This window comes from Camelina sativa, chromosome 8 (genome assembly GCF_000633955.1).
Source record: "Camelina sativa cultivar DH55 chromosome 8, Cs, whole genome shotgun sequence".
Lineage (NCBI taxonomy): Eukaryota > Viridiplantae > Streptophyta > Magnoliopsida > Brassicales > Brassicaceae > Camelina > Camelina sativa.
The window spans coordinates 26,882,406-26,895,508 of NC_025692.1; the positions used below are offsets into that span (position 1 = coordinate 26,882,406).

Below are 13,103 nucleotides of genomic sequence, written 5' to 3' on the forward strand. Positions count from 1 at the left end.
TGGCGAAAAGTGTAAGCGATGCGGAGTCTACGAGCAAGGCAGCCTTGTTTCAGACAAAGAGTTCGATGAATGGGAACTTTGTCCCTCTGATTTCTCTGCCAGCCAAATCTATATGCATTTTAAAGAAAAGGAGATTAATGCTACTTTTGTCTGCCACGGTTGCGCCCAGGTCGACTCCGGTTAGTGAAAACTAATTTCCGCATTTATGTTTCCTGTCAAAAAATAAACGAACAGATATGATTGATCACAAGTAATTTTACATATATGAACTGAATGCAATGATGTGTACAGTATCTTCTAAAGCAACGACGGGTTCTAGTCCCCAAGAGGAAGGAAACAACGGGATAACAGTCACGATAGCGATTGTAGCAGGGGTATTGTGTGCAACTCTGGTTGTGGTTGGAGGCGTTTTTACGTTCAAGCATGCTCAAAGGATGAAGAAGCAGCGAGATCAAGCTCGGTTTATGCAACTATTTGAGGAAAGTGATGAACCTGAAGATGAACTTGGACTTGAACCTGTGATATGATATGGTATTGAGCAGGTTCGTCCACAAACAATTATCTGAACAGAGACTTTTTGGTGTTTCATAAGTTTTGCAGCTTCTATTAGGAAAGAGGATTGACAGTAGGAAATCTTGGTATTTTTGGCCATCTGGTTTTTGGTATTTGCTTCTTTGCCCCACATTTTTGAAATCAGACAGAATAATCACAAAAAGAGAAAGCTATAGTACACATTCTAAGCCACTGATGCATATGAAACTTTAAGGTATGTGTTACCAATAAAAGAACTGAATCAGTACCTGCCTTGGAATTCATCAGACTATCTAACTCGAGTTCGGACTACTTCTGATAGCACGGTTGAAGTTATCCAATTCTTTGGAATCAGAACCATGAATCGTCTTAATGGTGTCAATGCAACAGCTGCAGCATAAAAAAGACATTAAAATTGTTCTATTCCGGGACAGAAAATGAGTTGTAGGATCATCAAGTTATGTAAGCAAGTTGATAATTAGCTGAATCCCCTAAATAAGAGATAAATACACATTTGATCTTGACTTCAACACTCTCAGTGTAAGAGCTTGTGAAAGAGAATTATACAACCAAAGAGAATCACTGATGTTACCTGATAGCTTCCTTGTTGAATTTTTTTTCTTCAATCCCGTAGAGTGACTTGAAAACCTCCGGCCCAACCCGACAAAAGTATGGACGATCTGAACTCAGGAAAGGAAGATAACGAGATTTTGGTTACAAATGTTCACAGCATATAAAGTTTCAGTTGATAAACAAATGCATCAGAGTGATAAGCTAAATAAATATATGTACCAGAATAAATGGAGCATTTGCGTGTAGCTTTGTTGTAGTTTATGCACCATCCATCATCTCCGATCATGCTTCGATACAGCTGAATTAAGCATAAAAAAACGTCAAAAACATTGATACAATTAACAATTTAACAACTGACAGAGTAATTTCGTCGAACAAGTGGTGGGTGGAAAAAACAAAATTAACCTCGACATCATCAGGGTCATCGAAGATTTCGTCAGGGGTGGCGAAAGCGAAGTCCTTTGCAAGCTTACAGCAAGCTCCACAGCCTTCTACGCATTTCCAAGTCAATTCCTTCGTTGTTCTGCCGGAGGAGAAACCGCTCGTTGACGTCGTCGTTGGCCGCTTATTCTCCGGCTTGGATTTCTTGGATTTAGGCTGTGAAACTTGTGACCGCCTCGTAGCAGCAGAGACAATCGTCGTGCTCAATGGTGCCGTCGATAACGCAAGAGAAGTAAACATTTTTTTTTTTTTTTGGGCGCAAACTAGAAAAATCAATAAATGTTCTTTAAGATAAGAAAGATGCTTCCGGTTTAGACGCAAACCTTTCTTTACCCGATTCAATCGGAAATTGTGAATGTACCCGGTTCAAACGCAAAACCTTTCTATATCCGGTTTAATCGTAAATTATAAAGATGTGTGTTATTGCATCATCCGGTTCTTTATCCGGTTCAATCGCAAACTGATATTGTAGTTAAAAGTATTGATGGAAAAATTCAATTGGATTATCCAATTAAAGGACTATAATGTTATTAATAAATTAATAACAACTCCCTTCCGTAATCATTCTCTCTCTCAACATTTCTACTTTAATATCCCACTAATCTTTTCTTCAAATCTAAGCTTTACTTATTCCTCCACGTTAGTAAACCTTAAAATACAATAGAAACCAAAATCCATATATATATTAGACATACGCATTACAGAATCACCGAGGCCGAGAGGAGAAAAAAATATAACACAAAAAAAAAAAAAAACTTGAGCATGAACTCGGTGTGTATCTCCAGTTGCATAAACGATGCACATGACCCGCGCGTGCCTGTTCGTCCCGTGCGTGCCTCCTACGTAAATCTATATAAGTGGCCCGAGTCGGACGCCGAGTTCGTTCGCTCCGTCCGTCGTGGAGGTGGCGTTCCGGAAGCGCGTGTAGTGGATAGCATATCTTGCCGACAGATGTATCTCCGGAGCTACACTTTCTCAAGGGAAGACGATGAGAGCAAATCGGAGAAGGCCGTGACGTCGGCGTCGACACACACGTCGTGTCTAGGGAGAGTTAAGGAAACAGCGTCGTTTCGACGTAAGAGTGAGGAGGAAAGTGACATCAACGTCGAGAGTAGAAAGCGGCGTCGTGGCGAGAAGAGGAGAGTTAGAAGGAAGAAGCGACAAGAACAAGCTTGTTCTATTATGTTCAGGTTTTTTCGAAGGTTATTGTCTTGTGCTGCCACCGTAGATGTTGTTGATCCAAACTAAGTTGTTATAAGTTAATTAATCTTTCTTTCTTTTTTTTTGTATCAAACTTATTATTATTTGTTTTTTGTTTTTTTAAGAGTTATTTGTTGAATTCTTCCTTTTTTGTTGATTTTGTTTGTATTTAAACTTGTAATATACAGAATTTTCATGGTTTTTCTATTAAGTTATTTGTAGTTTAATATATATTTAGATGATTCTGCATGAGTAATTGTTTTTTCCCCTCTCTTTTTAATATATAGTTCATGATTTTGGTAAATACAAAAATTCACCGGTAGTTTTAAGTTAAATGTTAAAATTTTATATTTTGGCTACTAAATGTTTACAATTTTTCTAATAGTAAATTACGGAAGAAGCTAATTACCTTGTGACATCGTGGTTGCTTTCATATTGATATGATTTTTCCAAATGTTATCAGTTTAGTAAACGAAAAACAAGAACACCTATAAACTTTTGTCTCTGGTAACTTGAAACTAGTAGGCGGGGAATACCAGCATCGGATGCCCATGGATTTACTAAAGTTGGTCAACACTTGTAAAGGAAGAGAATCATATATTAGCCAGAACCAGATCTTGTTTTAACACTTTTTCAATGATTTTAAGAATTAATAGAGTGATGATCATATACATACATACGAGTGTCAAGAATATATACATATTATTATATTAATAATATAATTTCAAATCTTGACGTGAAAATAGATAAACTCGTAAAACCATTTGTATCAGTTTTGGTTTTTCTAATATCGGATACTATTACGAACATAAAAGAATGGCATCTTTATTTAAAAATTCATCAAGTCCCTCAAGGGAAGTCTTGTAATGTCTCTGTAGATAATAAGGTAAGATATTCAAAAAAAATTGTTTCTCATCAATAATACTAGTTGGCAATTTGGCATCGACATGTGTAGAATTGGAGGAGTCAATAAATCAACACCAAACCGCATTACAAAATATAGCGTACGCAATCTATATAAATTATATTAGTGATGATGGTCGCATGATAAATAGTTTAGTGGAACGAACAATATTAGGATTTAAAAACGAAGGAGTTATCAAAAATTCAGATCACGCCTGCTATCATTAGTGGGGACTTAGTGAACCACACATAATCACGACCACAAAAAATGATAATACAATACAGTCCACTTTTTCTTGTGTCACGAATCACGATATTTCCTCTACAATATTTATACGTGTAGTAGACTATCCAAACCTCAATATATTTCGTTCATTTTACCGATTGAGTTAATAAATAAAGTTGTTAATTTTATCAAGCAAGACGTGGAACAACCATATGTCACTTGCTAACGTAAGAAATATTAATTCAAACTCCCGATTACTAATTTCCGGATAAATTGTCGGATGAAGCAGAGATAGTAAGCAAAAACAATTCTTGGATATAATGAAACAATAAAGAGATTTAAAACAATAAATATCTAAAATTTGGCATACACCAAACAAGACATGCTTTAATTCTGACGCTTAAGCTGCAAGACTCATCAACAAGACAATATGTCGGTCTTATTATTATTCAATCCTTTATTCTTTGTTAATTTACGATAACTAGAATAAAGACTCGTGCTAGAGCACGGGTTAAAATTCATTTTATTTATATTGTAACTTTTATATAAAATATAACTTATATGATTGTTTTTTTAGATAAAACATTATGCAATAAAATCATATGCTAAATATGATGACTTGAAAAAAAACACATATTTTGTAAGTTTTATATTGTTAATGATTCTAGATAAGTATCCGTGCTATAACACTAGTTAAATTTTCTTTTATACAAAATTTGTATATTTTGTATTTTAAAATAAAATTTTAATATGTTGTATTATGTTATATATATGAAGTTATTTCAACAATGTATATTCTACATCATGACTTGAATGTCATTATAAGACATAATTTTGTAAATTTGGTTTTTAAAAAGCGAGTTATTATATTATGAGTAATTTAATATATTGTTATACTTTTTGTTTTAATATACATGGTTTCTTGAAATTCTTTCATATTATAGTGACATATTATTGACATTGTTATAACAAATCAATTTAGAGTGTTTATAGTTTCTAACTTTTATATCAAGTTTTAATATATTAAAAATATTTCAAAATACATTATTTAAAGTTTATTATATAATATAAAATTATAAAATTCAACAAAAAAATATGAAATTGAATTTGAATATTCAAATTTTGACCCGCTACTCAGTAAAATTTATAATTCAATATATATTATTTTTAAAGAATAATATTACTAAAGTTTGAATATTCTATATATTGAACAATTTATATGTTTTTAAAAATTCAACTTATGGTATATCCGAAAATAAAACTATTTTTAATTATAATAAATAATATGATAATTTATTTGTTTTACAAAATAAACTCATATATAAAAATGAGAGGTGAAGTATAATGATAATTAACAAATTAATATGTTAAGTTAGATATCAAAAGATTTTATTTGATGAATAATTTCATAAAGGAAATTAATATGGTAAGTTAGATGATGTGATTTTTTAGAATATTTTCTTTAAGATTTTTGGTATAACCTATTTATAACCAATTAATCTATTAATTAATGTATAACCTATTTTTAACCAACTTATTTGAATTATATAGTCTATAAAACAATGTTGTGTACTTTCGTTTTATTATAAAGGGGATTTTAAAGTATAATATATAATTTTATATATGTATAATTATTGTTGTACTATTTTTGAATGAGAAGTTTGGTTAAATGGTTTACATTAATGTTCCATTGCGGATCCTGTTTAATAACTCATAAATAATCCGTCCCCTCAACTTTGTTCTTTTTTGGAAAAACAAAAGTACTATTACTCTTGTGATATTATCCTAAATTGAGAGTCTTTTACTAGCAATTTATCATGTAAAACGCTTATACGAATGAGTATATATACTATTTTCCATATTACATATACAAGATCCCTTTTATTTTCTGGATACAAAAATCTCTCCTTTATTCCCTCCGATTTGTTAGTTTTCCATATTAAGTTAGAAATACGTTAAGATCATTAATCAATATAAATAGTGTAGACCTTAATTAGGACAATGACATTATCAGATCCACTACCAAAAAAAAAATGACATTATCCGATCAATAAACAAGTTTTTAGAGAATCGTTTACAACTTCTTCTTATTCGGAGAGCAATTTTACTTTGTTTGTTTAATTTCTTAATCACACAACACCAACACGTATACGTGTTGTGCAAGCAAAAGAAAACCTAAAACGTCTTGCTTTATCATGGCGAACAGGCGAGGGAGACGGGGGTGCCGAAAACGTGGTAAAAACCATAGCCACTGCAGAATCCAACACGGTGCAGATTTCATCAACTCTATGCCAGATGACATCCTTCAACATATTCTCTCCTTTATTCCCACCGATTTGGCCATGAGAACTTGCGTCTTATCCAGACGGTGGAGGCATGTATGGTGCGAGACACCTTCTCTCTACATCCATGAGTTTAGACTCAAGGATGGAGCGATAAACCAAACCCTAACTTCCTACAAGGCTCCCAATATCACTAGTTGCGATCTTATTATGAGGGCTGGTTACAATGCAGCCAAAGTTAATAACTGGATCGAGTTCGTTCTCTCCCGCAATGTGCAGAAGCTGTCTGTGTCCATTGTAGATTTTACATACTCCAAGACTTACAGTTTTCCGGATATCTTCTATCTAAGTTCCTCTCTAAAGCAACTCACCGTGGTAGTGGACTTTTGTGATATGATTCCCGGTTGCATAGTGTCTTGGAAATCCCTAAGGAACTTGTCGCTGCTTGCTTGTAGACTTTCAGATGAATCCATTGATAATATTCTCTCTGGCTGTCCAATCCTCGAAAGCTTGACACTGGACAATTGCACATTACTTGAGCGTCTTGATCTGAGTAAATCACCGAGTTTGAGGATATTGGATATAGATCGGGAGTGTCTGACTTCAGGGCCAGTTGTGATTATAGCGCCACACATCCATCGTTTGAGATTGAGATACTCGGTGTCACCATCTACTTTAGTGGATGTCTCCTCTTTGACCGAAGCTGACCTTAACATTGTCTGTCTCTCACTGTTTCCCTCGAAGGCTGATTTTTATCAAACCATGGCGCTGGAGATGCTAGCAAAATCACACAACGTAGAGAGGCTTACTCTTGGGGAAACCCTTCTTCAGGTATGTTTCAATTCTTACATACTCTAAAGCTAGCCCTAAAAGTTACCATGGCCATGCATGCATAATTCGCTTAGTTGGTTGCACGATTAATGTTTGTTTTGATGGTTAAGGTTTTCTTTGTTTGAGAGTGTTTACATCCAAGTGCACATTGTATATATATATATATATATATATATATATATATATATTAAATTAAACGTACGTACTTGTATAGTTGTATTATTAAAGCCTTGAACATGATCTTGTTAAGTGGTTAATGTGGTTTCTAACAAATAATTTTCATTAGTATGACCTATCATATTTCATCTCGTTTTGTTAGATTCTGTCTCTCGCCCAGCTCCATGGTGTTCCTTTCCCAACGCTCAAGGTCCAAACTTTGATTGTTAAAACGGAGTTTGTTCGATCCATTATCCCTGGTATATCAAGGTTACTACAGAATTCACCTGGATTAAAGAAGCTAACATTACGTACACACAATGCACAGCCACGACATAATGGTATATCTCTATACCACAAACCTCTTTTCTTTCCATGCAAAAACTAATAATTGACTAGGAATATTCCTGAACCATGTCTTCCACTTTTCTTGGGATATAGGATTTTTTTTTTTTTTAATTATCAAACCATTGATGTTAGTTTGCTTTGGGATAACTATATGTTTTGTGCTCTATAGGATATGCATCGTTTAAAAGGCTTAATTCCGGATCAGCACTGTTGGAGATCAACATGTGAGGTGTTTCCTACATCAAAGGAGATCTATAAGATGTTGGGTTGTAATAATGCAATGTCGAAACTCTTGGCTTCGTTCATTGAATTGGTGGTGAGAAACGCAAAGACACTTGAGAGGATGGTTATATGGTTGGGAAGTAGTTACTTTAATGATGCACAATGGTTCGAAGAGATGCTTCAGATGGTTGAAACGATTTCTCACAACAATAATGTCTCCATTGTGCTCAAACTAAGCAATTGCTAAAAATATTTGCATCATTATGTTTTTAATGAGTCTTAATATTAGATTCGACCATTGATGAGGCTTATTTTTTATTAGATTACTAATAGATAAACTCTACTCTATTTTACTATTTTTGGCTTAAGGCCTTAAGCTAGCTACCGTATACGAGAGAACACTACACTCCTTTATTACACGTTTACAAATTAAAACACACATATATAGAAACGGATTGTTTCATCAGAGCCCAAACTCATGTTCCTTGAGGGAAATTAAAGCTCGGCAGTTTCTTCTTAATTCACCATCACTGTCAACTACAAAACATATAGAAACAGCAAACTACAAAACGCAAGACTTGGAAGTGAAAAACAAAAAGATTCAAATTTGTGAGTAAAACATGTTATTTCAAATTCAAAATTAATAAAATATATATATCCTACTATATTAATTGAGAAGTACAAATATGAAACTAACCTTAAAATGTGTAAAAAATTACATTCAATTGCCATTAGAAAAACTTAATTAAGATTAATTAATTAATTAAATACATATAATTAATTAAAAAACGAAAATTGGGGACACATAAAATAAAAATAAATTGTAGAAAAGTAAAAATAAAATCTATTACATTAAAACTAATTGTACTTTAAAAAAAATTAACAGCTAAGATTTTAAAAATCTAATCGAATAAAATCTATATAACTACAAATTTTATCAAAAAACTTTTCCAGCACGGATTAAAATTTTTATTAAAAAGAAAATGTAATAAAATATATAACAGTTCCATTTAACGGCTTAGATTTTAAAAATTAATAAATAAAAAATAAAAGATATAGATATAGTATCTTATCTATTTAAAATTTATATATATTTCTTTTAGCCACCGTTTTTTTGGAAAATAAAACTAAGATGAGATTTGAATATATTTAATGCTTGAAGGTACTATTACAGACAAGTAAGGGAAGTTACAGAAAAAAACAATATTCATGTTTTTTTAAAAAGTTTTTCAGAACTTTCACTAGCTATATTTAGTTGCTCTTTTTACATGTTAGTTATATATTTTTACTTACTTCACAACTATAGCAAATATTTTGTTTAATTGACAAAAGTTTAAACAATTTTATTCATTGCATGCAAATGTTTTATTGACAGGTTTTCAATAAACATTTTTAAAATACAAAAAAATTAATATAAACAAACTGAATTTTTAATTACAAACCTTTATAAATAACATAATAACAAAATAAATTATTAAAAAAATTTATCAAAAAAAAGTTTAGTCCGCGGTTTTCCGCGGGTTAGTACCCTAGTATATATATATATGAATTTACAAATCCATGATTCAGTAAACCCCGTTAATATCGTATACACATCTTATAATTGTATACGGTCCTTGTACTTAACTGACGTGATGTACCAAGTATATAAATCAAGTTCTTAGTGCACTCTCTGAAACTTAACAAGTGAGTACGAGAACCCATTTCCCTGTCCACCAATTCTTTATAGGATTGGGTTCCAATTTGAGAACTGCTCTGAACTAATTATCAGCTTTCCGTCTCCATAATATCACCGTGTAACTCGCCTTGATGCCGCTGTGATTCAGTTAAGTTCACTGTGTAACTTGCTGTTTGGCAAAAAAAAATTCATATACAATATATATATGGTTAGTGTCCCACCTACACAAATCACAAGAATCATCTAATGAATGAACCCACCAAGACCCATAATTCATTGGCTTGGAATACGTACCTTTGCATTGAACTGGCGGCAATTAGGACATACGTGGCCGCGCTGTGGAAACTGACCGCGTTGTGGATACAGTCGAGCTTGATCTTGTCCAATGACTTGTCTCTCATTCATCCTCTCATTCCATTCTTGGATCGCCTCTTGTGGAAACAGTTCACGTGTTCCCTCGCTTTTCCCAAAAAGACAGGGTTTATTTAGCTCCAAGATGGCAAGATGTTATGTATACAGGTGTATCTATTCTATTATGTAACAATCACTGACCTGTAATGTGCATAACCATTGATGATAGATTCGTTGCAACGGTAACAAAAGTAGTGGCCACAGTTATTGCAGTGCATTTTGTTACAACCTCCGGTTTTAGAGATGGCTATATTGCAAGACGGGCATTGTTTAGCGCTTTCCGTGATCACCTTCACACTCATAATCTCGTTGATCATTTCTTTCTCTTTCCGCCTTTGTTCCACTCCGAGAAGAGAAGAACCCTGACGCTCCTGAATAGATTAACATGTACGAAAGAGTCTCTGGTTTAAGGTTCTCTGGGGGGTATAAACAAAGAGAAATGTCGGGACCGATCAAAGGCACAATAATGATACCTGCAAGATTTGAAGCTTAAGTTCCGGGCTCATGCAAGCAACACCCACGTGTCTCATCCCGTTGCAAAGCGTACAGAAACTGAAGTAGCACTTGGAGCATAAAGCAAGCTGCTGCTCGTCCTCTATGCACTGGGTTCCACATCTAGGACAGTAAGCAATCCCAGTCATGGATTCCAGTGTTTTCTGTATCATAAGCGTTTCCCAGCTTTCATACGCTTCATCGCTGAACACACTCTTCAATATACCTGGAGGGAAAATCTCTCGACAATCCGAGTCCGGACACTGAAGTCTGTAAGCTGTGTGTATAAAGACCGTTGTATAGGTCTTCATACATGTCAAACAAAAGAAATGCTGGCACGGTAACTTAACAAAGTGAACACCTGTGGAGAGGGTGGAAAGAAATACAGCTTTGAATTCAAACCAACCCACAGTAACAGTACTAAAAGTAGACAGATACGACGAAGAACAAGTTTTATTTTTTATTTTTTACCTGGATATTCAGAGAAACATATAGAGCACTCGTGCAAGTCCCGGAGGAAGCTATCACGGCGTTTTCCTTCGTCATAACTCTTGATATAAGGAATATCTGAATAAGGGAACAACTTCCAGAAACAGCACGCTTATCTCTGGAACATGTAACAGCAGCACCATAAGGACCAAGAACAATCTCGTTACCAAAGCCAATATGAGAAAGTGACGAGTTCTGTAGCCAATCCGTCCATTGGTAAAGGACTTCTTGCCTAGGCTGTTTCATCCATATCGAGTCCAGCATGGAGCAGAGACGTGTAACCGTATCAGGGTTCATCCACTGAACACTAAGTGAGAAATAAGGCGGTAAGTGGCTCGGATAGGTCTTTGGTAGTAAACACGACAAGACAATGGGCGGAAGGTGCTGGGCCTTGAAAGAGTATAAGTAATCCTCCTGAGAGTCCTGGCTTGGATCAGCGTTCAAGTTAAGAATCGCAGAGACTGTATATTCACTAGTAGCATCAACGCTTACATGAAGCTGCAAAAATCAGTAGACTATTAATTAGAACACAATTGTTATGTCACAATATGGATAATGAATCCTGTAAGTATAGAAAGATTATTTCTTGACCTGAAAGTATCGCATATCTTTATGACGATCAAAGATGAACATGTTCTCATCATAAATGGACCTCAGTGCCAGAAGCTGCAACAGGCAGGAGTTTTATGACAACCAGTTAGGTCAGCCTTTGTGGTACCTAAACAGAGAAACTAAATTTGGTAACAAGGAGGAAATGCATATATATATATATATATATATATAAATACCATAAACAAGCGCCACTATGAATTGGTATCTTAAAAGCCATCATCAGATTACATATGGAAATTTTAACAAAACCATCAGAGATTGCTAGGTCCAAAATGAAAATCTAAACAACAACATTACTATGATGATGAATTTGATGGGAAGAGAACCAGAACAATACAAAAGAAAACAAGAAAATCTATTGGAAATTCTAACCAAAATAGCAAGTTCTAGCCTCAATTTAAACCTAAATAGCAAGTTTTAACCCCCAATTTAAACCAAATTAGCAAGTTCTAACCCCAATTCTAACCAAATTAGCAAGTTATAACCTCAATCTAAACCTAAATAGCAAGTTTTAACCCCCAATTTAAACCAAATTAGCAAGTTCTAACCCCAATTCTAACCAAATTAGCAAGTTATAACCTCAATCTAAACCTAAATAGCAAGTTTTAACCCCCAATTTAAACCAAATTAGCAAGTTCTAACCCCAACTTAAACCAAATTAGCAAGTTCTAACCCCAAATTAAACCTAAATAGCAAATTCTATCGATACACTATTTGGAGTAAGAATCTCGTTTACCTCATCGTCCTGCGAATCATCATTTAACTTCTGTTGCTCCTCCGTTAGCTCTGGCTCACAGACGCTAGATTGCAAATCATTCAGAATAGTCAGCACAATATCTTCATTCGTTTTACCATCATCATCATCATCACCAGCAGCGATTTCGTCTCCCTTCCCCTCCGAATTTTGTTTCGGCTTCAAGCTACTTAACTCATCAGCCAAGTAATTCACACCATCAGGCTCAGAAAAATTCACCTCTGATTTCTCCGGGGAACGAGGTTTTGAATTTGATCTCGGAGGATTCCGGTGACTGCCTCCGTGTCTCATGGCGCTCTCGTCGCGAAGATTCGTCAAGGAATTTTTTTCTTTTTGTTTTGCTGTGTGCAAATGTTTTTTTTTTTCCTTTTTTTTTTTTTTTGTGGGTGTGCAAATGGGATTTCCTTTAAAGACCCTCGTTCGAATGTCTTTTTTTTTTCCCCAAAAAAGAGTTGATAGAGCTTGTTCTTGTAATAATATTTTAAAATAGGTATTTTTTTTTTCAATTAAGTACACCTTTCCTTTTCTGATTGGAGAAAGATGCATGGACTTGATGCTAAACCGACTCGGTTTAGGGGAAAACTAACCCAAAGCAACAACATTTACATACATACAACCCAGATACTAAAAGGCATACTGTAATAGCTTCTAAAAGTTCGTTTCGACTCGATTTGAGTTTCGGTTTTGGTTGGACCAACTGCAATTGGGGACAAAAAGAAATTTTCCTTTTTTTGATCTTTTTTTTCCTATTCCTAATTTCTTCGTATTTCTAATCATTGTTATAAATAAAAATAAATACACTCACTATTATTAATTTATTACTCTTATTCTATTACTTGAGAAAATCAAAAAATAAACAAGTTTTAATGACAAATGACATTATCCGATCAATAAACAAGTTTTCTAGTCATTGCTATAAATAATAATAAATATACACTATTATTTCTTTTTTAC

At 34.0% G+C, this 13,103-nt stretch overlaps 3 protein-coding genes and 2 pseudogenes across 5 annotated transcripts; 3 read left to right on the forward strand and 2 right to left on the reverse strand.

Moving 5' to 3' along the window:
- On the forward strand, positions 2 to 527 carry LOC109125991 (the record flags this gene model as incomplete). Its single annotated transcript, XM_019228858.1, has 2 exons — positions 2 to 179; positions 292 to 527. Coding segments are annotated over 2 exons (414 nt in total), but the record flags the coding sequence as incomplete, so codon positions are not given.
- On the reverse strand, positions 8 to 1,795 carry LOC104708876. Of its 3 annotated transcripts, none has more exons than XM_010425534.2 (5): positions 1,510 to 1,795; positions 1,324 to 1,402; positions 1,124 to 1,211; positions 805 to 921; positions 8 to 212 (listed from the first exon to the last, which is right to left on the reverse strand). In XM_010425534.2, exons 1-4 carry the CDS (start codon positions 1,783 to 1,785, stop codon positions 825 to 827), a joined length of 540 nt encoding a protein of 179 aa, XP_010423836.1. In that variant the 5' UTR covers positions 1,786 to 1,795; the 3' UTR covers positions 8 to 212; positions 805 to 824. The 3 variants fall into 3 exon arrangements, with proteins under 3 accessions (XP_010423836.1, XP_010423834.1, XP_010423835.1); XM_010425532.2 differs by having other exon boundaries at positions 801 to 921; XM_010425533.2 differs by lacking the exon at positions 8 to 212 and adding an exon at positions 427 to 516 and having other exon boundaries at positions 801 to 921.
- Positions 2,171 to 3,001, forward strand: LOC104708877. The gene has a single exon (XM_010425535.2). The coding sequence runs from the start codon at positions 2,308 to 2,310 to the stop codon at positions 2,791 to 2,793; it is 486 nt and encodes a 161-aa protein (XP_010423837.1). The 5' UTR covers positions 2,171 to 2,307; the 3' UTR covers positions 2,794 to 3,001.
- LOC104708879 lies at positions 6,070 to 7,960 on the forward strand (annotated as a pseudogene).
- LOC104708881 lies at positions 9,221 to 12,534 on the reverse strand (annotated as a pseudogene).

Coding starts and splice junctions, on each gene's coding strand:
- LOC104708876 (XM_010425534.2), bottom strand. CDS start 1,785: ATGTTTACTTCTCTTGCGTTATCGACGGCACCATTGAGCACGACGATT. Junction 1,403..1,509: donor ATGACCCTGATGATGTCGAG/GTTAATTTTGTT, acceptor TGCTTAATTCAG/CTGTATCGAAGCATGATCGG. Junction 922..1,123: donor TTCAACAAGGAAGCTATCAG/GTAACATCAGTG, acceptor TTTATGCTGCAG/CTGTTGCATTGACACCATTA.
- LOC104708877 (XM_010425535.2), top strand. CDS start 2,308: ATGAACTCGGTGTGTATCTCCAGTTGCATAAACGATGCACATGACCCG.